Here is a 27565-nt window from a genome sequence, read left to right on the forward strand (position 1 = left end):
TACATATTACATATTGTGGGAAAAAGGAAAAAAACAGCAATTAATTTAAAAAAAACAGTAGAATGGTACAGTAAAGTTAGTCCCTGGTGAGGTAGTTTACAGTCCTAATGGCCTCTGAGAAGAAACTCCTTCTCAACCTCTCTGTTTTCACAGCATGGCAACGGAGGCGTTTGCCTGACCGTAGCAGCTGGAACAGTCCATTGCAGGGGTGGAAAGGGTCTCCCAGGATCGTATTGGCTCTGGAGTTACACCTTCTGATGTATAGATCCTGCAGAGGGGCGAGTGAAGTTCCATTAGTGCGTTCGGCCGAACGCACTACTCTCTGCAGAGCCTTCTTGTCCTGGGCAGAGCAATTCCCAAACCAAATCGTGATATTTGTCTGGATGTAGACATAAAATGCTGGAGTAACTCAGAGGTTCACCCAATAATTAAACACAATACTTTATTGAACGGTTCAGTCTGTAGCACCATCCTTGCCTGGTGTACTCTGTAATATAATTAATTCCGCTCTGCACTTTTGAGGCAGCACCTTCTACAGATCCCTTTAATGGAGGTGATTGCCAGTACCCACGATGGACCGAGTGGAGTCCACTACTTTTTGTAATCTCTAATTGAAACAACATTCATTTACGTTGCATCCTTATCGCAAAAATGCGCCATTGTACCATGCACATTCTTACAGTGTATAAACTTGACAAAGGGAAATGTTTAAAGAACATAATAATGCAAGCTGGTTTAGCCTTTACTTGCTCTCTTCTGTACCTCAGATCCACTTTTCCATTTTATCCTTGTAACTCCAAGTGTTTAGAAAGAAAATTCCAAAGATTTACTTTTCTGTATGAAGAATTTTCTCTCAACTTCAAATGCGACTATTGTTTTTAAGTTAAATATAGATCCAAAATGCTGGACCAACTCAGCAGGTCAGGCAGCATCTCTGGTGAAAATGGGTAAGTGACGTTTTGGATCAGGACCCTGCTTCAGACTTTTTGTAGGGAGAGTGGGGCAAAAAATTGGAAGTGTGGGAAAAACAGGACAAATCAGGGCCAGCAAGAGATACCCCAGGCAAGGAGTTTCCTGATACACTGACTGTTGGCTGGAGATAGGTGTGAGCCCAAGGGGGATACATAGTTGTGAACTAGTGAACTGACTTAATGAAGAGGGGAAGGGTTTTCATATACTATGTCTCTCTTCCAGGGAAATGCTAACTACATTTCGTTGTTTCTGTACTGTACACTGACAATGACAATTAAAGTTGAATCTGAATATGAATGTTTGTCGAAGTGACCTAAGGTTAGATAAATCTATATATTCATACCCCACTGGGCTGTAAGCTGCCCAAGCGAAATATGATTAATAATATATTTAGTTCAAGATTATTTTCCGACCATGAGAAGAATTTACAAAACTTTAAGACTCTAAGCCACCAATTGTGGACTTTCCGACCTTGTGGGAAAAGAGCGCAGTAGCCATCTTTGGTCGACAGTGAAGCTCGCGTGACCATAGCACTGATTGCGGCCACGTGACCACTCGACGGTGGTGGCGACGCCGCCGACTCACGTGACCCAACATGCGTCTGACGTAACCACGTCGCCGAGGCCCGAGTGTTCCTGGCTGAAGCGGGATCACAATGGACGGTCGCTACGGAGGTTAGTCTGATCGGGATTCTTCTGGAATTGTTCTTTAATGCGCTCATAAAGCTCGCAGTGGTGCAATCGCCAACTATTCGCCAGTATTGCTTTCGGTGTCGCTCCCACCCCGTGCGCTGCAAATCCTTTTTTTTTTCTCGCTAGGCTAGCCTTAGTTACAGGCGGGCCTTTCCCCATGTCGCCCGCTGACTGGGTCGAGTTGCCACCAGCGCCTCATGCGTTAGGCTGCTGCCGCTGTCAATCTACCCGCCAGCATGGCTGGCTCACTCTTGGGTGAACGCCTTTTCTCTTTTACTCCTATCGTGTAAAAAGCAAACACTAAAATACATGGATATTGCACTTTGAAGGGAAAGCCGAGTTCCTTTTCATTAAAGGACCGCTCCCCACCCCCCAACTCGTGTTAGAAATGTGTGTGGCGCGCGCTTTCCACGTGCTAAGTAAATCACTTTCCAGTTTAAATAACGCTTATAAAACTTGTTTTTTGTTCGGGTTCTAGGCTAGATTTGCGGGTGGTGTTAATATTATCTGTTTTTCCAGTGGGTTTACGAGCGAGCGGGAGGACGGTGAGTGGAAAGGGCCCGCGCCCTCCCGCTCGCTTCAACGCCACAAAATGGCGGCGTCTCCTTCCCTCCCCCGTCCTGGGCGCGGCCCCGCGCACTCGTGCACGCGGGCGGGCACAAGGGGGGGTCCCGGTGTTGCGCGTAGCGCGCCTTTTTGAAGCGGCCCTGCGGCAATCTCGGCGGTCTCTTACATTCCGTCTCCATTTCCTTCTCATAAATGGAGGTACAAGCAGAGCTCGTAGAAGCAAAGTGCTGGGGTAACTCGGGAGAGAAGGAATGGGCGACATTTCGTGTCGACATTCTTCTTCAGACAGAGTAAGGGGCTAGGGAGACTAGAGATATGGAAGGGCAAGGCGAAAACGACACGAGTATACACGCGGAACTGCAGATGCTGGGGGGCATGACGAGGCGATGTTTCGGGTCGGGACCTCCAAAGAAGGGTTCCGTACCTGAAACGTCGCCAATCCATATCCTCCGCAGATCAAGACACGAGGAACTGTGGATGTTGGTTTTTAAAAAAGACAAGGTGCTGCAGTAACTGGGCTGCAGGGTAGCTTCTCTGGAGAACATTGATAACTGGTTAACAAAGCCAGAAGGGTCCCGATCCGAAACATCGCCTATTCATGTTCAGAGATGCTGCCTGACCTGCCGAGTTTCTCCAATACTTTGTATTCTGCAATAATAGGTTCGTCCCAACACCCAGCAAGGTTTGGACTGCTACACAACATTAACCTCAACTGTGGACTGTCTTTGGGTGCACTTTGTTTTTGTTTGCACTAGCATTGGGGATATTAATTAATTACATTTTGGTTTTATATATGTGGTTACCTGTTTGCTGTTGCACTTCAGGCCACTGCAGAGGCTACAATCTTGAGTAAAACACTTAGTGCTGTAGTAACACAACAGGTCAGGCAGCATCTATGGAAGGAATAGAAGTTTTGGATCAGGATCCCTCTTGCAATTTTTGTCCTGCCTCTCAGCTCTATTTTCCAGCGTCCAGGACAAGGGGTCACAGCTTAAGGATAAGGGGGAAATCCTTTAAAACCGAGATGAGAAGAACTTTTTTCACACAGTGGTGAATCTCTGGAACTCTGCCACAGAGGGTAGTCGAGGCCAGTTCATTGGCTATATTTAAGAGGGAGTTAGATGTGGCCCTTGTGGCTAAGGGGATCAGGGGGTATGGAGAGAAGGCAGGTACGGGATACTGAGTTGGATGATCAGCCATGATCATATTGAATGGCGTTGCAGGCTCGAAGGGCCGAATGCCTACCCCTGCACCTAATTTCTATGTTTCTAAAGAAAGAATGTAGGTGGAGAAGGAAGAGAGAGCAAGGACACCTGAAATTAGAGAAGTCAATATTCATACCGCTGGGGTGTAAACTACCCAAGCGAAATATGAGATGCAGTTCGTCCAATTTGCCCTGGGCCTCTGACAATGAAGGAGGCCCAGGACAGAAAGATTAGATTGGGAATGGGAGGGGGAGTTGAAGTGCTGGGCTACTGGGAGATCCGTTTGGTTAAGGCGGACTGAGCCTAGGTGTTCAGCGAAACGATCGCCGAGCCTGCGCTTGGTCTCGCTGACGTAGAGACTTTTGACACCTGGAATAGCGGATGCAGTAGATGAGGTTGGAGGAGGTGCAAGTTAACCTCAACCTCACCTGGAAAGACTGGGTCCTTGGATGGACTCGAGGGGGGAAGTAAAGGAACTGGTGTTCCATCTCCTGTGGTTGCTGGGGACAGTGCCTGGGGAGGGGTTGGTTTGGGTGGGAAGGGAAGGGACGAGTTGACCAGGGAGTTACAGAGTGAACCGTCTACGTGGAAAGCAGAAAGGGGTGGAGATGGGAAGATATGGCCAGTAGTAGGATTCCTTTGGAGGTGGCGAAAATGTTGGAGGATTATATGTTGTATACGACCGCTGATGGGGTGGAAGTTGAGGACAGGTGGGACTCTCTCCTTGTTACGAGAGAGGGACTGAGAGTGGAGCTGCGGGATTTCCAGGAGACCCTAGTGAGAGCCCTCATCTATAATGGAAGAGGGGAATCCTTGTTCCCTAAAGAATGCTGGCTCGAAGGGCAAAATGGCCTACTCCTGCACCTAGTGTCTAATGAGGACACCTCCAATGCCTTGGTATGAAAAACTTCGTCCTGGGCGCAAATGCGGTGTCGACAGAGGAATTGGGAGTAGGGGATAGAGTCTTTACAAGAAGAAGGGTGGGAAGAAGTGTCATCAAGATAGCTATGGGAGTCAGGTTTGTAGTAGATGTCGGTCAATAGTTTGTTTTCCTGTGCTGTAGATGATGAGATCTAGAAACGGTAGGGAGATGCCGGAGTTGGTCCATGTGAATAAGAGTGCAGGATGGGAATTAGTGGTGAAGTTGATGAAGTCAGTGAGTTCTGCATGGGTCCAGGAGGTAGCACCGATGCAGTCGTCAATGTAGCAGAGGTAGAGTATGGGGATAGGGCCAGTGTACGCCTGGAACGGGGATTGTTCGACGTACCCTGCAAAGAGGCAGGCATAGCTAGGGCCCATGCGAGTGCCCATACTATGCCTTGGATCTGGAGAAAGTGGGAGCAGTTGAAGGAGAAGTTGTTGAGGGTAAGGACCAGCTCTGCTAGGCGGAGGAGAGTATTAGTGGACGGAAATTGGCTGGTTCTGCAGTCGAGGAAGAAACGGAGAGCTTTAAGACCCTCCTGGTACATAGATTGACTGGACATCCATAGTAAAGATGAGAGAGTGAGGGCCTTGAAAACAGAAGTAATCAAAGAGACGAAGAGCGTGTGATGCAGCTTGGACATAGGGAGGGATTGGACCGGGGGGGGGATAGGATGAACATGGAAATTAATTTGGTGGGGCAGAAACAATGGGTCTGCGAGGACAGTTCAGCTTGTGGATTTTGGGGAGACGATAAAATCGGGGGGGGGGGGGGGGGGGGGGGGGGGGGGGGGGGGGGGGGGGGGGGGGGGGGGGGGGGGGGGGGGGTTAGAGTAGGTAAGGGGAGTGGAAAATTTGAGGTGGTTGATGTCCTGGCGGCAGTTGGACCTGATGTTGCTTGTCCATTCCCTCCTCAAAGGTCTGACTGGCTGACTTGCTCACATTTTGTGTTTTGTTGTTTATTAGTTAGTTAGTTGCCCACAAGATTGTTGCTTTTGACCATTACCTTAGCATTGCTGAAGCCTCTTGTAGCTTTCCTGAAACATTGGTTCCTGATGTGAAGATCAATCAAACATTAATGCTCAGCTACTCGGGCAAGGTGTTGAATGTATTAACATACCCACAGCACACAATGTCATGAAGTCCAAGGCAGTTCTCTGCAGAATGGTCTCATCACTGCTGGAAAGTATTCACAGATGTCCACCAACTTTCTTTCATGATTATTTTGGCAATTACTTGCACCAAGAGTCAATTTGCAGCAACGAGTCACCTTTTGAATCTGGGAGGAGTTTTGAGCACCTGAAGTAAATCTGTATAGTGACAGGCGAACATGCAAATCCCGCACTGCAAGCATCCAAGGTCCGGGTCTCTGGAGCAGTGTTGCCACTCTGATGTCCTTAATTGTTGAGTGTTTTATATATATTTTTATTATTTGAGATTTATTGGATCTGTAATTTTAATTTTGCTCTTGTCTGATAATTTAGTTTGCTGCACCTGCTCCTGAACATGCTTGTTCAGTAATGTGGGATCAGGTACTCTCAGGGGAGCAAGGGCGGCACAATGGCGCAGCTGGTAGACTCAGCGCCAGAGACTGGGTTCAATCCTGACCTCAGTAGCTGTCTGTGTGGAGACGGCATGTTTTCCATGTGACCGTGGGGGTTACCTCCGGGTGCTCCGATTTTCTCTCACATTCCAAAGATGTGCAGGGTTGTGAGTTAATTGGCCTCAATAAGTTGCCTGGTGTGTAGGGGGTGGACTTGAAAGCTGGATGACATAGAACGGTTGATCAATAGCCAGCGTGAACATGGTCGGTCAAAGGGCCTGTTACCATTCTGTGTCTTTCAATCAATGAATCACAACTGTGAGGTTAGGACAGGAGGGCTGACAGAAGGAGAAATATATCAAAATTTGCGGACGATACAAAAATGGGAGCAAAAGTAGGGGATGAGGAGGATAGGAAGAGTCTGCAAAAGGATATAGATAAGCTAGGTGAGTGGGCAACAACTTGGCAGATGAAATTTAATACTAATAAATGTGAAGTCATTCACTTTGGGAAAAAAAATGATAGGGCAAGTTATTTTCTAAATGAAGAGGAGCTGCGTTGTAATGCAACGCAAAGGGATCTAGGGGTATTAGTACATGAATCACTGAAAGTTAGTATGCAGGTGCAGCAAGCAATCAGGAAGGCCAATGGAGTTTTGGCCTTTATTGCTAGGGGGATTGAGTATAAAAACACGGAGGTCTTGCTGCAGCTGTACACAGTATTAGTGAGACCACATTTGGAATACTGTGTACAGTTCTGGGGTCCATACTTAAGAAAGGATGTACTAGCCCTGGAGGCAGTGCAGCGAAGGTTTACAAGATTAATTCCTGCAATGAGGGGATTGACATATGAGGAAAGGTTAAGTAGGCTGGAACTCTACTCTTTGGAGTTTAGAAGAATGAGAGGCGATCTCATTGAAACATATAAGATCGTGAGGGGCCTTGATCGGGTGGATGCACCGAGGATGTTCCCAATGATCGGGGAAACTAGAACTAGGGGACATAGTTGCAGAATAAGGGGGGCTCTTTTAAAACTGAGATGAGGAAGAACTTCTTCACCCAGAGGGTGGTTAATTTATGGAATTCACTGCCCCAGGGAGCAGTGGAAGCAGAAACTTTAAATATATTTAAGACTAAAATAGATGTTTTTTTAGCTGCCAAGGGGATAAGGGGCTACGGGGAGAGGGCAGGGATATGGACCTAGGTATGGTTAGTATAGTAAGACCTGAGTGATCTCCTGGACAAGTGTCGATCGCCTAGATTGGGGTCGGAGAGGAATTTCCCGTTTTTTTTTCCCGAATTGGACCTGGGTTTTTATCCGGTTTTTTGCCTCCCCCAGGAGATCACGAGGTTCTTGGGGGTGGAGAGGGGTTTAGCGGTATAAAGGGGAGGGTAGTGTCTTGTGTTCTGTGTCTTGTGTCTACTGTTTGTGGGTAAGTGTGTCTGTTTAGTGTTCAGCCATGAGCGAATGGCGGTGCGGGCTCGATGGACCTGGTGGTCTGCTCTCGCACCTACTTTCTATGTTTCTATGTAAACAGATGTGCTTGTAAATGTCTGATCAATTTAGCAATCTGGCTATCTTGGCTTTTCAATATGCTTTTTGGAAGTTCATTGTCATCTAAATATTTATCTAATTGATTTCTGGGCTGAAATTCATCTAGTATCACCTGTTGAAACATATGTAAGGGTAAATACTATACAGTCTCCACTGCATATGTCCTTCACCATTAAAAAAGGAAACCACATGGAGTAATGCAAAATGTTTTGTGATTTGGATGTTTTGAATTATGACATCGGTGAGGTAAATTGTTCTTAAATCTATGCAATGAAAAAACGTGGCTGATTTTGGTGATAAACTTGTGCACTGGACTGCTTTTGCGGTTTTGTTGATTTGAAATTGATTCAGTTTACTAAATGTTGTACTTGTTTAGCTGGTGTGATCAGGGTTCCTTTTTAGGAACTATGACCAAGTGGGACCTGTTGGGTCCAGTTCCCACAACACAATATTCCACCACTCACCCATAGCCCCCAACTGCGATGGGGCGGCTATGGGGTTCCCGTTGTGATGCCAGAGACTCCAGTTGTGACGCGAGACGTGGCAACCCTCCCTCAACTGCGCCTCGGCAGGGCTGTCTGGGGGGGGGGGGGGGACGGACGAGCGGCCTGGAGCTGGGGGGGGGGGGGGGGGGGGGGTGTGATCCTCCTGGGAGAATGCTTGAGGTGGGGGCTGTTGGGGAGGGTTTTTTTTTGGTTTTTTTGCAAATACAATTCAGGTAAATAATCAAGGTGAGAATTTTAGTAATATAGAGATTAGGCTCGTCTTCTGTATTCACAGTTGGAAAAAGACATAGGTATTGCATATGCAAACGTGGCCCAGCCAAGATGATATTTGAGGCGTGTCAGTATTGATTGTTGCAATGTGGAAACAGTGTATATTTATTCCTATAGCCACCTAATACGGCGAATGCCTTATCATAGTATGTTTCCAACCTTAATGTTTTAATTATAAAGGAAAGAAAGTGCAACACTCCAATTGCGCTTTTCAGAGGGACTTCTGTGGAGGGGCGGGTTGGAGAGCTGACAAATCCAGCAAATAATTATTTTAAGTCTCAAACGTACATTTTTGAACAAGCGTTGGGTTAAAAAGCCTTCATCGGGCCTACGTCATATCTGAATATTAGATATGATTTGTGTAACATTGCATTTTTCATATAAACAGCTTTTCTCGTTAATTTATAGAGCTCCTGAGATGTCTCCAACTTTATGTAACTAGTACTGCCACTTATATGTTTCATTCGTAGGCTTGTTTACTGTCCATAAGTTTTCTTAATTTATCGTCCTTGCCATTGTAATTTTGTTCTTTTTTCCGTGAAATCCAGCCTCCAGCTATCTCCCAATTTAAGGCTGTCTTGAAGTCTGTTGTCTGCTTTGTCTTGAAATTCATAAGAGTTGTATTCTTACTTGCTGCAACTTTACAGGAGCATCAACACAACATACTAACATGGTTGATGGCAAGAAGCAGGAGGTTATGATTCTCAAACTCTCTAGGGAGTGATGAGTATTGGAGTATTGCGTTCGGGGATCAGCACTCCCCTATGACGCTGTGCGCCCCCCCCCCCCCCCACCGCGTTAGGGAACGGGTCCCACTTGGTCTAGTATGTATATATGTGTGTGCCTCCCCCAGCACTCCCTACCCCTTTTCTGTTCAGCCTCACTGTGCCCCTCCCCCTTCTGTCAGACATGAGATTTCCCTGCATATTTTGTAATTCGTTAAAAATCTAAATCTCTATAAATCTGTAAATGACTTTCCACGAGTCTGATGATCGCACCGATTGGACGCGAGAAGGTCGTCGGTCAGCGGGGTGGTGGGACATGATGATTCAGAGGGATAATTGGAGGATACAAGATACAAGATAGATTTATTCATCACATGTGCCAGATGGCACAGTGAAATGAAATTCCCATACAGCCATACAATATAAAAAGGGACACAACACACTATAGGGTTTGACATAAAACATCCCCACACAGCAGAATCAAAGTTTCCCACTGTGTGGGAAGGCACCAAAGTCAGTCTCTTCCTCCATTATTCCCCGTGGTCAGGGCCTCCCCGTGCCCTCCGCAGTTGCCGCTACGGGCGGCACGATGTCCAGGACCGCTCGGCGGGGTGTTGTAAGTCCGACGTTGGGGCTGCGGGACGTCCTCAGCGGCATGGACACCGGAGTTGGCCCCCTCCTACCGGAGTCGGCGGCTTCCAAAGTCCGCAGGCCGCGCCGGGTGGAGACTGCTGCTGCAAGGCGCCCCAGGACTCCACGATGGCGGTCAGCGCCACCCGCGTTGGAAGCTCTCCGCACCAGAGCTCCACGATGTTGGAGCAACGCTCCGGAGCTCCAAACGGCAACCCAGGTAGGCATCGCCAGCTCCGCGGTGACTCCGGCGCTGCGTCACCGCTGCAGCAGCCCGGTCCCCGGCAGGAAAGGCCACTCCGATTCAACTGGTAGGCCGCGAGGTGGGGGGCGAGGACGCAACTCGGAGAAATAGTCGCGCCCCCTTACCCTGCACCCCTCCCACACATAGAAAAGTAAAAGTTTTCCCCAACACAAGACTTTAGACTAACTAAAAATAAAAAAAAGATAGAAATAACAGACAGGCTGTAGGTAGAGGCTGCTGCCAGTGCAGCGCCCCTAGGAGGGAGGCGGCGTACAGAGCTGGAAGTGGGGGTGCGGGGTTGAGAATAACGAGCGTTGATTGGCGGAGGAAGGTGACCGGGGGCGGGACAAGGCGAGGCCTGGTAGAGCGAACGGTGTCATTGCAAGGTATAATCATTTTTTAAAAAACTGCATAAAGGGGGCACTGGCCACTTTTATTCCCACCGGAGCATTGCCCCTTGGAATACCCATTTTTTATTTATTTTTTTTCCCTGTCTCATGCCTGTCCAGTTCAGTTTCACTCTGCCAGGACTAAGTGTTCTATGATTGCAACTTTGTTGCAAATGAGATCCCATTGTGACGTCATAGCTGCAACTGGCACAGCACGGTTATTGGTCTCGGTGGGAATTTGCAAAGCTAAAAATGTTATTAACTTATAAATTGTAAAATATAACATCAATCTGAACGAAATTTGTTGATTTTAGTGCTAGTGTGTACTGTTTTGACGTAATTTCTGGATCATCCACGCAGACAGACGTCCAAACAAGACGAGAGTTTCAGTTAGTTATTACACACACACACACCACACGGGAGGTCTGGTCCCACAACGCAACCCATTCAACACAATATTCCACCACTCACCCATAGCTCCCACGGGAAACCTGGTTCTCCAACACATTATTCCATCACTCACCCATAGCCCCTCCAATGCGCAGGGGCTGCTTATTTCGCCTTATTCACCCTCCCTCATTTTAAACTTTAAAACAAAATCAGTGTACTGGGACTTAGTATAGGATAGAATGCTACTATGGTGCAACGGTAGAAATTTGGAAGAGTCATTGGAGGCATGCTGAATTTCCTTGCGCTCCTGGGGAAGTAGAGGTGTTTTTGCCTGTGACAAAGGTGGTTTGACCAGGCCAAGTTGTTGGTGATATTTACATGCAAGAACTTGAAACTCATGGTCATCTCGATTCCATCACCATTGATACAACTGGAGCATGCACTAGACCCCACTTCCTGAAGTTGATGACCAATTATTTTGTTTTGCTGACATTGAGGGCAAGGTTGTTGACACAATGCTGCTAGGTGACTGCCATTCTGATAGTCCATAAAAATGCAGCATCTGTGTTTCATGCATTTGCATTTTATTTTTAAATGTAGGTTTAATTTTTTTTCTAACTTGCAACAAGCATTTTTTATGTTACTGAAAATAATCTCATTCTTTTGCACAATCTTGAGGTCACTTTAGATTTTTTCACTTGATTATATATAACTGTCTCTGGGTGATAATACTTTGCAGATTTAATATGTTATTTCGTTGTGTTTTGTATGGAGATCCTATTGCTTGTCCTTTGGGGTGATAGATAGGGTGGGGTGAATAGGGTTATATGTCTAATTCAATTACCAACCCATGCCACTACATCATTTGGCCGGTGAAAACAAAAGCTTTGAATGTTTATACAGTTGCCATAAATTGTGATAAGAATGCTGGGGTTCATCGTTAATGAATCCATTTCCCCAGAATCTTTGGCTTCTTGATATGTACAGTTAAATGTGGAAAGTAAGGAGTTACGAGAATTCCCTTGCTTTATCAGGATCTTGTATCTAAAAGTATCTTGCTGGGGAACATAAGATTCAGAAGCATTAATGTTGATGTTTCAGTACTTGTATATCATATCCAAAAGGCTTGGAAATGTCAATTCAAATGTACATGGGATTGTCATACAATGCTGATTCTTAAGTGACTTTTACCAATTCTTTGCGACGTGGTCTTTGAAAAATGTAGGAATTTGAGGATTTTTTAAGACTATTCCCTTGCACTTTGCTTTAGACTATCAGTAAGGGTGCCCCCATTGCTTGCATGAAGGGACCCACAGTTGCTTGTTCTACTTATTTAATGGTACAGGTCCACTCTGGTGAGTGCCATACTGTTTTGACTTATTATGAAAGATCAGAACAGAAACTTGCAGACATTTTGTGGCAAAAATTGTCGTACCACGTTATCCTGACCATGAAGTTCAAATGGATGTTCCCATGAACTAACTTGCCATCTAATAGAACTGAAATGCCCATTCCATTATTTAATCGAACTCAAGACATTTTCATAATTGATCTTATAACTTGTCTCTGTCCCCTTTCCCTCTCTCTTGCTTTGCTCTCATTCTTGCCCCCCTTTGGAAATTATTTTTGTTGGCAACCCACCAAGCAATCATTCACTGTTTTACTGACCTTTGTAATGTATGTGAATTCATCATCAGCTACAGTACATGATCTGCACTTGTAAGAATGGTTATGTTACTTGCTGTCCTTTGCCCTCTGACTCGAAACAAGAGCTTGTACCTGTTTTCTATTAAGTTTATATGTAGGATGTTGAAATGCATCTCTGGCAAGTTTGAGGGCTAAAAATCATCAGAATACCTAAATGGTCTTTTTTGAAATATCTGGCTTGAGTTTGACTGCTTCTTCTAGCTTCAGCAGATTTAAATGAAAAATCTTCAAAGGATCTCTGTTGTTCATGTATTCTCTACTACGCCAATGCAGTTGTGTGAACATGTTTTAATTGTGTGTGGGTAACTTTTGCAGTCATTGCTACAGGAAGATCTACTTACCAGAGAGAAAAACGTGTGTCTCTTCCTGGTGTAGTCATTACACAAGTATATTCACACATGGTATTTTCCCTCTTGTCACATTCTGCTCCACGATTTGTAGATTTATATCATTTATTGGGGTCAGTTTGTATCAGGTCTGCAATAACAGCTTACCATTCATATTCAGTATTCAATATATATAAAGTTCTATATTCAACTTATTTGAAATTGCTCCTGTAACTTATTTTTTGCTGCTACGTGGTTATCTTCAATATATTTGAATTGTTTCAGTAATAAAGTATCTAATTTGTTGTTTAACATGATTTCTTATGGAGGTAAAAGCTTGTCACCCCTCACCACCCCATACTTTTTTTAATCTTACATCCCAGTGTACTACCTATCAGACGTACAGGACCACCCTAAAGGTTTAAATAACATTGATATGATAAACAACACAGATCAAGATAACCATCCAGTTAATTATGTTTACCTCATCACAAACCGGCACATAATACATTGCAAAAGGTACAAAACTATCTGGATGAGAAGGAGTATGTGCTGGGAATTTTGTGGCCACCATATCTATTATATAGATGTATGAGTTGTGTAATTAAATTGAAGATCACCATGAATTTACCAGTGGTTTTCACTGGTTCTGTTTTTAAAAAAATGTTATCTGACGACCGCCTCCAAGTGTTCATTGGCTAGACTTGCATGAACAGTGGTCATCTGAGGAAACAGTTGTACCCTGGAATTGTATCCTAATGTGGAGGAGCATAAGTTTTGCTTTTTTATGTTATTAGTTGATATAACCAACACAATTATTGTCTGATTCCGTTTCTTTTAGAGTACGGAGAGGATGATTCTTGGAACGCAGGCGGAGACGATGGTCAAGGTGAATATCTTTAGCACTTTTATTAATAAGATCTAGCATGCGGGCTTAATGGGGTTAGAATTGTTCTGTTTAAAATATTTTACCTGCATAATACATTATGTATTGTATTTGAAGCAATATGATTTGAATGTAAAGTGCTTTGTACAGCTCTTAATTTGGTTAATCTAGTTAATGAAGATATTCACATTTGTAATAAAAGAGGCAAAGTGCTGGAGTAACTCAGCAGGTCAGTCATCATCTCTGGAGAACATGGATAGGTGATGTTTTGGTTCGGGACCCTTCTTCAGACGTGCCTGACAGAATGAAGAAGGATCCTGACTGAAAGTCGCCTATTCACGTTCTCCAGAGATGCTGTCTGACCTGCTGAGTTACACTCCCAACACTTTATGTGTTTCGTTATGATCTCAGTATTGGGTAAAGAGCAGAACCATCATGATCTGATTAAATTGTGGGATAATTGATGTGTCTGGTTCTATTGTTGAGTTTTTGTGTTTTTATAATCTGAATATCTGATTATGTGTATTTTATTCCTGTTAGGGTATGATGGCTATGATTACAATTACAACCAAGATAATTCAGGAGATTATTCAGGAAATTATGGCTATAACTCTGGCAATAAGGCTTGGGATGCTCCTAAAAACCCCAACACAGATTCCATCGTCGCTAAGATCAACCAACGCCTGGACATGCTCACTCATCTAGAGTGTGATAACACACCAGGCTCTTCTCGGTCTTCAGGCCAATTCAACAGGTATCTTCTGGAGAGTCACTAGATGGTAAAATACTGTACGGAATAAGTTGACAAATTGGAAACGGCATTGATGTGGCACTTTAAATATAAATAGGCTAGTACCCTGTTGACTCTTCCACCGCCCAACCCCAAAGAGAAACTGGTGTTTGCCTCCAGTATGGTGAGAAAACACTGGTTTATTAATTTTATATTTTAATATTGCCATATTTAACTTGAACTTGTTTAAGCATGGATTCAACGTAGATTTAACCAACATTGTATAAATCTAAATTAACTCAGCTTATGTCTCACTTGGTATTTTGTGCCAGACATTCGAATCATTTTCAGACCACCAGGATTGTCGGCATAATTGACCCTAGGTTTGGTTAATTGTTTTAGCAGCGTGAATGGGTCTCCAAGGATTTTCATCTGCAATGCAACCTGTGCTTGGTAATGTGATGAGTATAGTTTGTAGTAACTTGTTATAAAATGCACAGTTTTTTCAATAATTAGGTGAGATTTACAGCAAATTAACATGTAATTGGGACTGCAGTGAATGTTGGATAGTTGGATCATTTATCTTTTTAAAAGTGGCCAAAGTTTGGGTATTTACCCATTCCCATACAGAACAATTTTAACATTAAACATCTAGAGGCTGTTTGCTCCATTACTGATATATTTGATGTATTGGTTGCTCAGCCATCACTAGTTACTGCAGTTAGTAATTTAGACAATGTTACAGACAACATAAAACCTCAAGCACCATGATTACCTGAAATATCCTGTTTAGTCTTTAGTCTGCTTTCACTGATTGGCAGGCTTGTGCCATCGTCCTTTCCAGCTACTGATTAGCTTCCTTGCTTGCTCTGCAACTCTTTCAGGTTTACACCTTATGAGTCCTATGACTCCAGGTCTTCAATGAATGACCATGATCCGTACAGATCTGGCTACGGCTATGGTTACGGTGATTCTGGACCTAATTATAACGATTCCTATGGAGGTCACTATGACCACTACGACAACTCCTACGGGACTCGCAGAGATCAGTACCACAACAGAGCATATGGTAGCCAACGGGGTCAGAACTGGTCTAGAGACTGGGCTCCAAATAGGAGAGCAAACTGGAATGACCCCTACATGCAGCCTGGAAGTTCCAGGCGGATGTCTGCACATTGGAATGAGATGCCAATGGGAGGCAGAGGCTACAATGCTGCCCCCTCCACCAGAAACCTCCCTTCGCTCTTCTCCCCAAACATTATCCCAATGGACCTGTTCCGAGCTCAAGGCTCGGCAAGAGCGTTTGGTGGCAGACAGCGAAGGAGAGACAAGATTCGAACCAGAGGCGTAAGTACCTTTCTTAAAAACAAAAGCATTTTTATTTTACTCAGTGGCCAGTGGGTATAATTAGTGAAAGAGCAAAAAAGCCAAGTTAGAAATGCAGTGCCCATCAACCTTTTTTTAATATTAAATCAGGTTCTCATTCTGCTAATGTGCTTGACTATAAATATAATTTTCAGGGATCTTTCCGATCTGTGGAAGAATTTGTAGCTGCATTTAGAATTTGATTAAACGTTCAGATTTTAAGATGATTTAATTGTTTTCAAGCTTTGTGCGACCATCTTCAAAGTAATTCATTCTGTGCAGCATTTCAGTGTTTTAATTTGTTGTAACACTGTAAAAGATTTGTTTTTCCTCTTTACTCTTACTTGCCCCATCCCTCAAAGCAGTATCTGTTGTCCTTGGACTTTGCAGTTCAGATATAAACTAGGTCATAGCTGATTAACAGTGGTGGGGGAGGGGGGAAGGGCCGTCCTTGTATTGGGGAAAGTTGGGTTGGGCAAAAACATTTTGATCAGCATTTTTAAGAATGTTTATTATACCATGCTGTGATTAAACAAAAAAAACAACTCACAATTGTGGGGGAAATAAATTATTACTGTAATCTAATATTTTGCATTTTCAAGCAGTAATTGGTACACCAGCACTAGCCTGGTTCTGGTTTGAATTGCAGATTAACATGTTTCCAACACTGGTGTGATGTAAAATGTATAGGGTTTTATTTTTAAACGTTTTTTGTCGCCTGGCCTTGGTTAAATTATACCCAAAGAAACCCTGAAATTAATTTTAAATGGCCTTTTATTTAACGAGTTAAATGCTTAATAGTTTGAAATCTGATTTCAGTGCAGGCTATCTTTGTTTCTTATCAGAGAAAGAAGGTTATAGGTGGTCCAGGCAGAAAGAGGAAACAGTCAACAAGTAGTACTGAAGACCCTGAAAACAAGCAAGCAAAAACAGATGATGATGAGGTTGAAGAAGATGCTGGTACTGGACATTTTTTTACTTATTTGAACCTTGTATTCTCTTGGCAGTGAGAGGAGTCATGTGGATGTTGGCCTCTTTGTTTGAGCTTGAGAATAAATGCTGAGCAGGCTCGGGTGCAGAGGGTTAGCAAATCGAATATTGCCCTTTACTACAAATGGGGTGGAGAAAGGAAGTGGAAGAGCCTTGTTATGACTGTAAAAAAAAATGTTTGAGACTACGCTTGGAATTTACCAATAGTTTTGGTTGCTTTATTAGATTTTATGAGTGGCAGATTGATCTTTAATTTGTATGGAGTTTTCATGAAATATGTTAAATAATGCTGGCTACTGTGGTGCAGGACATTGTACGTATAATCAGTTAAAGTTTATAGGTTTGTGCTTTTAATAATTTGGATGGAGATATTTCCAATGTGGTAGTTATAGAAACATGAATTGGGGACCTCTTGGTGCTATGTATAGGTAAGAACTGCAGATGCTGGTTTAAATCGAAGGTGGACAAAATGCTGGAGTAACTCAGCAGGACAGGCAGCATCTCTGGAGAGAAGGAATGGGTGACGTTTTGGGTCGAGGCGCTTCTTCAGAAGAAGGGTCTTGACCTGAAACTTCACCCATTTCTTCTATCCAGAGATGCTGCCTGTCCCGCTGAGTTTCTCCAGCATTTTGTGTCTACCTTCTTGTTGCTATGTAAGTAGGCTGTGAAATATTTGTCTCGGATATATGCAAATTACGTTAATTTTGTGAAATCCAAGTTATGCCTGTCAGTGAACAAATATCATAATTTAATTAACGAATTGGCACTTAATCTTATTTAGTTGGAACCCTTCTGTGTTGGTCAGACATAATAACCACTCGGGCAATTATTTTGTTTTATTTTTAGAAGACAAAGAGGACGATGGAGTTGATTCAGTAAGTACTACCATCATTTGACTTCTCCAAAAATACCTCAACCAGGACATGGTAATTTGCTGCTAATTAAACCTAAACGGTTTGTTTGGTTGCCAAATGTAGAATTGTGATGAAGATAGAGGTGAATGAAAATGTCTCAAATGTTGGCCGACTCGTTCCATTTGGATGAATGGTTACTTTCAGTTTGTAATTGCTTGGATTCATAAACACATTGTTCTTTCATATGGCGTGGATATCAGTCATTGAGCCAAGAATAATTGACAATCCCTGATTGTGTTCTTGAACTAAGTGCATCATGAGACAACCCAGTATTATAGTTTCCCTTTCCTGAATGGCAATGATGGTGATTTTGTGGCTGTCATTTATCTTATTCGCTTTTATTTCCAGATATTTATTAGTCAATTCTATTATTTCAAATTTGCTTGCATTAAATTCTCCATTTATCATAGATGTTTTATACGGTTCATATCTCTGAGTTACTTCAGTAAAATAATAATGATGCTCGCTAAAAATACTCTAGTCTACTTTGACACAGGTGTAGCACTGACGGTGAGCTTTTGCCGAGTAGATTTATGTTAATCACATGGCATTGTTTCAGTATAGGGTGATTTCACCAAATGTCAAATGAGCGTAGATCCCCCCTCACGTGACCGAAAATTTTAACTGGAGGACATATGTCACATCGGTACATGTTAGTGAATGGGGAAACGCGCACTTTCCCACCCGTTAAAAACATGGAAAACGGCCGATTTTTAGCTGAAATTTTCTGTGCTAGTCGGGGTGACCGTGAAGCACAGCGACCTAAATTTTCAGGCAAAAAAAAGATAGAAAGTAAGGTGATTACAAGAGGGAACTGAAGGTGGAAAACAGCGGAAGTGAACAGCCGACATTTGCCGTGGACATTTAAAGATCCAAAATATCGGGAATTATCGCGTTTGCTCGCTGAATTTCATCAAAAGTAAGGCATTATTAACAAGGCATTGTTAACTTACTTTTGATGAAATTCAGCGAGCAAACGCGATAATTCCCGATATTTTGGATCTTTAAATGTCCACGGCAAATGTCGGCTGTTCACTTCCACCTTCAGTTCCCTCTTGTAATTACCTTACTTTCTATCTTTTTTTGCCTGAAAATTTAGGTCGCTGTGCTTCACTGTCACCCCAACTAGCACAGAAAATTTCAGCTCAAAAATCGGCCGTTTTCCATGTTTTTAACGGGTGGGAAAGTGCGTGTTTCCCCATTCACTAACATGTACCGACGTGACATATGTCCTCCAGTTAAAATTTTCGCTCACGTGAGGGGGGATCTACGCTCATTTGACATTTGGTGAAATCACCCTATAGTGATGGGAGGGTAAAAACTGCTCGCCCATATTCATCCCTTTAGCAGCACTGCACAGAGTGAGAGGTGTTCTGGCCTGCTGGCCTTCAGGTTCAGTGCACAGTACTGCATCAGATTCAATCCCCATATTTGCTAACCTTGAATTATCCCATTTATGTGGCAGTAAAACTGTTTGAAGTGACTGGTTTTTCTCCTCCGGCCAGGTGATGATTCAATTATCACTATTGATAAATCTTGCAAAAAAAAGATAAATTGAGTTCAAATCTCCAAACTGCAGGAATAGAATTGAAAATGCAGCCTCCTTATTGAAATTGTACATTTGCTCTGACATTTGAACATAGTTGCACAGGTAGGGTGGGGTATGCAAAGTTCTGCACCTGAAATTTTAAATATACTTCCATTCTTTTCCAGGGTGGTGAGGACAAGGATCCAAGTGAGAAGAAACCAAAACGCTGTAAGTTTGATCACAGAACTGTTGCATAACTGGCTAATCTCAACACTAGGGTGCCAACCTGTGGAATCTGTATGTGTAAATGTTATTGTCTCCGTCTCTTGCCTTAAATTCATTTTTGTAGGATTAAGTGATTCATACTTGGACATTTGTAATTGTTGAATTTTGTAAATGAGGGCCATGTTTGTGTAATTTGTCTTATCAGAAGCATTCCTGAATTTGAAGAGAACAAGCTGTACTGATGCTGAGGAGCTTCCCTGCAATGGTCCTTTGAGGCCTCTTGTATTTTTCCCTTGAGAATCCTAAAAGATTGATCATTGGCCTCCAATTTCTTGCTAACTTTGTTCTCCTTTGTCCTTCATCTCATCCTATCAGTTTCTGGTCAAATTGCTTATCTGACATTGGTCATGGATGATCATTGGCCGGGTACTCGTTGGCCAGTACCCGGCCAATGAGTTTTGCTGCATTTGTTTGAACTTGAGCACTTCAGAATTCATTATGCTACTATCATCAGCAGTTGTATCATCAATGAAGATAAGTGAGCCAATGCCTTCAGCAGCCATACATGCCCAGGCCATAACACTCCCACCACCGTGTTTCTGCCCTCACTGATATAAGTTAATCTTCGTCTCATCTGTCCACAAGACCTTTTTCCAGATCTGTGGTTGCTCTTTTATGTGCTCCTTGTCAAACTAACCCGGCCATCCTATTTATGCAGCTAACCAGTGGTTTGCATCTTGTAGTGTAGCCTCTGTATTGCTGTTCATGAAGTCTTCTGCGGACAGTGGTCATTGACAAATCCACACCTGACTCCTGAAGAGTGTTTCTGATCTGTCAATCAGGTGTTTGGGGATTTTTCTTTATTATAGAGAGAATTCTTCTGTCATCAGCTGTGGCGGTCTTCCTTGGCCTGCCAGTCCCTTTGCGATTAGTAAGCTCACCAGGGTCTCTTTCTTCTTAATGATGTTTCAAACAGTTGATTTTGGTAAGCCTTAAGTTTGGCTGAAGTTTTATTCTTGTTTCTTAGTCTTATAATGGCTTCTTTGACTTTCATTGGCACAGCTTTGGTCCTCATGTTAGTAAACAGCAATAAGTTTCCAACGATGATGGAAAGACTAGGTGCTGAGAGCTCTTTTATACCTGCATTAAGGAGGCAATCAAACACACCTGAGCAATTACAAACACATGTGAAGCAGGTGCACTGAAATGAGGGGACTATGGATAAACACAGCTGTAATTTCTACATGGCCAAAATGTATGAAAATGGCCTTTATTAAAATCTGACAATGTGCACTTTAACCATATGTGTTTTTTTTGTTGGTTTTTTTTGTACTACAAACCTCAAATTGTGGACAACAGAGCCAAATAAATAAATTATAGGTCTTTGTCCCAAACATTATGATGGGTATTGTATATACAAATATGCAACATGATTTAGGCATTGTTTTAATGTTGTGATATTGGTTTTTCGTTTTTCCTTTAAATAGTTCCAACTATGCAAGAGAAGAAAAAGTCTGGCAAGCCCAAAAAGAATCGTGACCGCCTTGCAGAGAGGTAATGTGTTTGGATGTCTTTAGCCAAGTTTAAGAATGGTTGAGAGATAGATTTTACTGTTTGCTTGTTTTAAAAGTTACAATCTACTGAAAATTGTAGTATACTTAATAAAAGATATTAGATTCTCATTGTCTTTCCTTTTTTGCCTTTGCTTTCATAAGCAGCAGAATTGGATGAGTTTGGTTATGTAGTCGAGGAGCAATTTTATAGTAGATTAATATTGATTAGGTCTCTGTTCAAAAAACATCTGGAGGTCCTTGAGACATTCCTGGTGGGGGATGGAGGTAAAAAGCGGCTGGTATCCATGGTAATGATAATGCAATGAGGTTGAGAAATTGAAAGTTATTGAAGAATTGAAAGGCATACGAGGTGTCTCAGATGTAGGTCGGAACCGACAGGACGACGGAAGTTGGATGGAATCATGGCGATGAGTTCTGTGGGGAAGGAGCAGGCAGAAACATTGGGTATGTTAGGGATGTCCTCTACGGATTTTGGGAAGGAAATAGCAGGATCCAGACTTAAAATGTTATCTATCCGTGTTCTGATACGCAGCCTGACCTGCTGAGTCACTCCAGCATTTTGTCTTTTTTCAGGTTTTGTAGTCCTTTTGTAGGCAACTCTTTTAATTTTGGAGTTGCTATACCAGTGATCTGGAGGAGCTAGCTCTGTCCAGAACATTCAGTTCTGCGATGGAAGATTAACAATGTGTGTGGTGGCATTTGAACTCTGCCAATCCCCTTATGATTTTGTAACAATTACGTTTGGTTGATATTACAAACCTAAGTATAAATCCAGTGTACTTGGAAGTGTAAGAAAACTCTCATAAGATCATGAATTTGGCCAGGGACTGATGTTCATAGGCTAATTCTGCTTTGTTTGTTGCAGGATAACATATGCCTGTTCAGTCTGTAAGTTTCGAACATTTGAAGATGAGGAAATTGCTAATCATATGAAGAGCAAATTTCATAAGGAGACATTAAAATTTATCGGGACCAAGCTCAAACCTGAAACCGCTGACTTCTTGGATGTATGTATATTGTTGTGTTTTGAAGTTGTTTCTATAATACAGGATACTGTGGCTTTTGAAATTTGATTGATAGTTGTTTCCCTCGGTGTGAAACCCTAGGTGAAGGTTTGATGGCCTTGCTGCTTTCAGAATAAATTCCAATATAATTTTAAATTTGTGAATTAAATGAAACATGCTCCTGTCCTTGTATTTCATAGTATTGAGCATGGAGAAGTGTTCAGATTACATCAGTGGTCTGTTGTCACACGTTGCTTGCTTTTCTTTGTTATTTTGCAACCACGTTCTCCCTAAAAGGATCCTGTAATAATTGGTTACTGGGTAGTAATTGTGAACTGGGGCTCTGGCCATTGGTCCCATCTGATACTTCTCTCTGCCGCTGATAATTACTAGGTATTACTCTGTCTGATGATTACTAGGTATTGACGAAGGACTAACAAAGCTTCTGCAATGCTCGAAGGATTACTGACTTGAGCAGATAAATTGTTAAAGGTTAAAAACTATCCATTCAAACTACATGTTTGTGCATTTAAAAAATGAATTCTGGCCTGTTGGTGGATGGGACCAGGTCCAAAATATTAAATCTTTATGTAATATCCATCATCCGACCGTATCCAAATACAACTGCTTCAGTGCCTTTAAAATGAGCGATTGGTGTGCTCTCTGTCATGTGTTATGTTCATAAAAATTGAGACATCAGCCTTTTGTAGTGAGACTAATTCTGTTATGTGGATGAGTCTCTGCCTATTATGTATTCTTGAGCTTAGTAGCCATCACACTGGAGTTCTGTTTTATTTGCATGGTCAGACGTTAACATTCCCTCCCCTCCGCTCCCTTTTCAGCCACTCAAGTTATAGAAATTGGCCCCAACAAAATTCTCAGATCCACACACAAAAATTGGAGTCACGATAACATTTGTTCTCACGGAACGTGTGGAATATGAGGAAGCACAAAATTTATTTTTCAAAGCCACATTCTTGACGCACGTACAGATGGTTTTGCATTACGTTAGATTGCTCGCTATTCAGACTGTTTTCTAGGAATGCAACCTTGTGCGACGTGGGGAATCACTGGTATAGATGTTCAGCAGCAGTGACTTGTCAACATTATCGCAACTAATTAATTTCTTGAGCCAATTATTCTTTATGCTTAAAGGCCTGTCCCACTATGGCAACCTAATTTGTGAGTTTAGAAGAGTTTGCATTCTCAGCATGGTCGACACGTGGTCCTAGGAGGTCACTGTAACTATCCTTCATGCTCGAGGGAAAAATTCCCGCATCCCGGTTTGGTCGAGGAATAATTTCGCAAGTAAAAATTGGTCGGCATGGTTCTTTTGAACTCGTAGTGCAGTGGTAGTGGGGTCGCCATGTAGTTATAGGCAGTTGAGGTAACCGTAGGCAATCTCCTTTGCTGACCGGGCATTATAATTGGCTCATTGGAGTTTTCAGAACCAAGGAAAACTGACTGGTAATGTTAAATGCCTGCTAAACTTTATTAAAAGTTGTCTGGCTTCTTAAAGGTGTCTCCACTTCTTCTTCTTCCCCCCCCCCCTCCCCGCCTGCTAAAAGACTTACCGTACACTGTGCCAGCCGTCTTTTACCTTCCTGTTCATCGCGGGTGTGAATTTCAGACAGCGCTCCCCCGTTTTCCCTGGCCCCCGCCTTTGTGTTGTGTGTGTGTGTGCTGAAGTTTCATAGCTGATGGTCGATCCAGCTCGAGGTTTTTAAGGTGAGTGCCCTCTAGCTTGAAGGTTGAAGACAGTTGCTGAAAAGTCACGTTAGTGGGACAGGCCCTTAACTGAGCTGAGATCATGCATGTTCATCACCAATTAGTAGCAATTGAGGGAATCCCTTGGCTATGTTGAATGCTAACTGCCTTTGTATTTTGTTTCAGGAATACATTTCAAACAAAAACAAAAAGACGCAGAAACGTCGAGAGCAGATAGGAGATGAAACTATTCTAAAGAAGCAACTGACGCAGCAACATGATGTGCTTCAGGGTACGCAGGAAACGAATAGCTTTTTGTATTTGTTTAATTTCATTTAAATTACCTTTGAGCAGTATCAATTAGTTATAATTTGATCATTTTTACCCTGCAATTATTTACCCGATTTCTTACATTGATGTATTTATTTAGTAAGCTATCTGTGAATGCAGGAAAGGTACAGTATATTTTTATAAACTGATGAAAATATCCATGGGTGATGGCCATCAGGGTCTTCAAACATGTCCTACCATTTCATGATTGTGGATGATATATTTTAGCCTGAACTCCTCTTCAGTGCACTTTCCTATACCCTGCTATTTGTCAATATATAAAATGTGTCTACCTCTACGTTAATGATCCAAAGGCAAAACTATAGCCCAGGCATAGCAGAGGACACGCCACAGTGTTTGATTCAGGCCTGCATTATTGGGCCTGAATGCCCTTTACAGTCACGAGGCTTAAAGAAATGCCAAACTTATTAAGTAAAAACTTTACAAATATCAGCTTTGGATTCTGCCAAATCTGGCGTACTGGGTAGAATTTTACAATTGGTGTTAGAACTGGGTTGATTTTAATTTTTGTAACTACACCAGAACCAACCAGCAGTAGATCCAAATGAAAAATATTGAACATTCTGGCAATCTGAAATGAAACAACATGCTCAGTCTTCAGGAAGTCAGGCTGTGAAGAAAACAGAATTAATATATCAGGTGGATCACCTTACTGTTATGAAAAAGATAATTGATCTCAAAACGTCAAGCTTTATTGTCTCTACAACATTAATACATTGCTTCTTATAAAGTGGGCATAGTTTGGCTGGAGGATTCATTAATTAAATTTTTATTTGCCATCACTGATTCTGAGTTCTGCTGTAGGTATTGGTATGGAGCAGTGCATGAAAAAGGTGGAGGCGGCTCATTGTATGGCCTGTGATCTCTTCATCCCAATGCAGACTGGCTTCATTGCACAACATTTAAGGTCAGCTGAGCACACCAGGAACCGCAAAGTAAGTGGAACAATTTCAACACCACTTGGAACAAAACTGTTTGGCCCATTGAGTCTATGCTCTAATATCTCCATGTATTGTCACTTTTAGAGCTGTTAATGTTAATGCTGTGTTTTTGAACTCCTTTCTAGATTGCTCTTGAGAGAGCCAAAAAGGGTAGCCTGGTTATTGCTAAGAGCATCCTGAACAACAGCAACATTGCAACAATGCTGGAGAAATATGTTAAAGTAAGAATTGTTATTTTCTTTAAGTGTAATTGATTTCCCGAATCAACGATTTTGGGGCCAGGGAGAAATGAATTTCCTCATTGTGCATTCCTGTTTGACCTGGGACAAAGTTCTATCACAAAATCCCAATAACTTGTTAACATTGAAGGAAGGAACTGCTGATTGATAGAAAATTGGCTTCATGGAATGAAGCAGAGAGTGATGATGGAAGGTTGCTTCTCGGACTGGAAGCCTGTGACTAGTGGTGTGCCTCAGGGTTTGGTGCTGGGCCAGTTACTGTTTGTCATCTATATCAATAATTTGGATAAGAACATATATGGCAAGATTAGCAAGTTTGCAGATGATATTAAAGTGGGTGGTTTTGCAGATAGTGAAGATGGTTGTGAAAAAATACAGCATGATCTGAATCCATTGACCAAGTGGGCTGAGGAATGGTTGAAGGAATTTAATGCAGAAAAATTAGGTTACATTTTGGGAAGTTTTAACATGGACATTGAATGGTAGGGTTCTGGGTAATGTTGTAGAGCAGAGGGATCTAGTAGTGCAGGTGCATAGCTTCCTGAAGGTGGAGTCGCAGGTAAATCGGGTGGTCAAAAGGGCGTTTAGCAAATTGGCATTCATCAGCCACAGTATTGAGTATAGAAGTTGGGAGGTCATGTTGCAGTAGTACAAGACATTGGTGGGGCCACATTTAGGGTATTGTGCTCAGTTCTGGGCACCGTGTTATAGGAAATATGTTGTTAAGCTGGAAAGGGTAGAGAAGATTTACGAGGATGTTGCTAGGACTAGAGGGTCTGCGCTATAGGCAGAGGTTGAGTAGGCTGGGACTCTATTCCTTGGAGCGCAGGAGGATGAGGGAGTGATCTTATAGAGGTGTATGAGGTTTAATAGGAATCTGAGGAGTGACTTTTTCACACAAAGGATGGTGGATGCATGGAACACGCTGCCAGAGGAGGTAGAGGCACGGATTGTCCCAACATTTAAGAAGCAGCTGGTCAGCTACATGGATATGACTGGTTTGGAGCGATATGGACCAAATGCTGGCAGGTGGGACTAGTGCAGCTGGGATGTGTGAGCAAGTTGAACCGAAAGGCCTGTTTCCGCACTGTATCACTATATGACTATGCTAGTTTACACCGAAATATAAACACAAAATGCTGTAGTAACTCAGAGGGACAGGCAGCATCTCTGGAGAGAAACAATGAGACGTTCTAGGACAAGACTCTTCAGACTGAGACTGACTCTCAATCTGAAGGAAGGTCTCGACCTGAAACGTCACCCATTCCTTCTCTCCAGGGATGCTGCCTGTCCTGCTGAATTACCCCAACAGTTTGGGTCTAACATTGAGTACTGTTCCCTTAAACACTAAACTATATTCTATATTCCTTTTGTTTCTGCTTGCTTTAATCAATATAACTTTTTGTTTTGACATTGACACTAATTTTGAAATGGTTGGGGCAAAGGTGCTTCAAGTAATGTTAGATTTTGTTTATGTGAATGAGACTCGTTCTGAAATGAGCCTTCATTTCTTGATGCCCAAGATCTCTTTGAAAGTAGACTAAGGTAGAGAATTCCTTACTCTGTCCCTTGGCTGGAAGGAATAAAGTAATGACTCTTTTAAAAGCATAATGAAGCCTTACTTTCAGGATTACACCCACTGCGGGTAATTTTGTTTGCAAGTCTTTCGTACTTAATTTTGCTCTTTTCTTTTCACAGGGAGAAAAACCATTCACTGATGATCCAGATGACAAAGATGAAGAAGAGGGTGCAATACATGAGGGTGAAGGTGATGGCGAGGGTGATGGGCTCAATGACAGTACCAATGATGGTGAGAAGAAAGAAGGTGGTGAGGGAGAAGGGGTGGAGGGCGAAGGGGGAGAGGAAACCAAGGAGGGAGAAGGTGGAGAGGGAGGGGTAGAAGGTGTGAAGGGAGAGAATAAAGGAGAGGGTGGTGAAGATGGAGAAGAAAACGTCACTGCAGGGGAAGGAATAGATGCATCTGAGGAACCAATTAATACTGTGGATGACGAAATGGAGGTGGCAGAAGGAGACCCTGAAGACGAAGACTTGGGCGACGCAGATGATGATGCTATTGAAAGCAAGGACCCTGAGGAATGTCTTGAAGCTGATGAAGATAAGATTCTGGAGGGAGAGGATGATCCATTGTCATTTGATACAGAATTAGAATAATTTAGCCCGACTTCCTGAAAAATGTGGACAGATGATTATGTTCCCCTGTCATTCTCTGAAGCTTGTATTAGTTTTAACGTTACTCTTTGTTTGACTTGCAGGTAGATTTGTTATTGCTGTACTTAAGTTCCAGCTGATTGTTCCATAGTTTCAAAAGTCTAGTAAATGCTCCCTGTGTACTGTGCTGAATGGCTTTTCACAATGATGTAGACCGTAATCTCTCCTGAACCTTTGTGTGGAACATTTTACAATAAACATTCTTTCTATAATTGGACTTGTGTGTTAATTTGTTAGGTTG

General features: G+C 42.6%; 1 protein-coding gene across 4 annotated transcripts; it reads left to right on the forward strand.

Annotated features, from left to right (window-relative positions):
* The first annotated feature begins 1540 nt into the window (after positions 1 to 1540).
* On the forward strand, positions 1541 to 27536 carry LOC129714416 (A-kinase anchor protein 8-like). 4 transcript variants are annotated; one of them, XM_055663997.1, is made up of 14 exons: positions 1545 to 1646; positions 13483 to 13530; positions 14068 to 14281; positions 15142 to 15604; positions 16447 to 16582; positions 17459 to 17487; positions 19240 to 19282; positions 20767 to 20833; positions 21719 to 21860; positions 23751 to 23856; positions 24720 to 24850; positions 24982 to 25077; positions 26794 to 26920; positions 26978 to 27536. In XM_055663997.1, exons 1-14 carry the CDS (start codon positions 1628 to 1630, stop codon positions 27265 to 27267), a joined length of 1911 nt encoding a protein of 636 aa, XP_055519972.1. In that variant the 5' UTR covers positions 1545 to 1627; the 3' UTR covers positions 27268 to 27536. The 4 variants fall into 4 exon arrangements, with proteins under 4 accessions (XP_055519973.1, XP_055519972.1, XP_055519970.1 ...); XM_055663995.1 differs by having other exon boundaries at positions 26794 to 27536; XM_055663996.1 differs by having other exon boundaries at positions 1546 to 1646; positions 16468 to 16582; positions 26794 to 27536.
* Positions 27537 to 27565: the final 29 nt, after the last annotated feature.

The sequence above is a fragment of the Leucoraja erinacea genome, chromosome 39 (genome assembly GCF_028641065.1).
Source record: "Leucoraja erinacea ecotype New England chromosome 39, Leri_hhj_1, whole genome shotgun sequence".
Classification (NCBI taxonomy): domain Eukaryota; kingdom Metazoa; phylum Chordata; class Chondrichthyes; order Rajiformes; family Rajidae; genus Leucoraja; species Leucoraja erinaceus.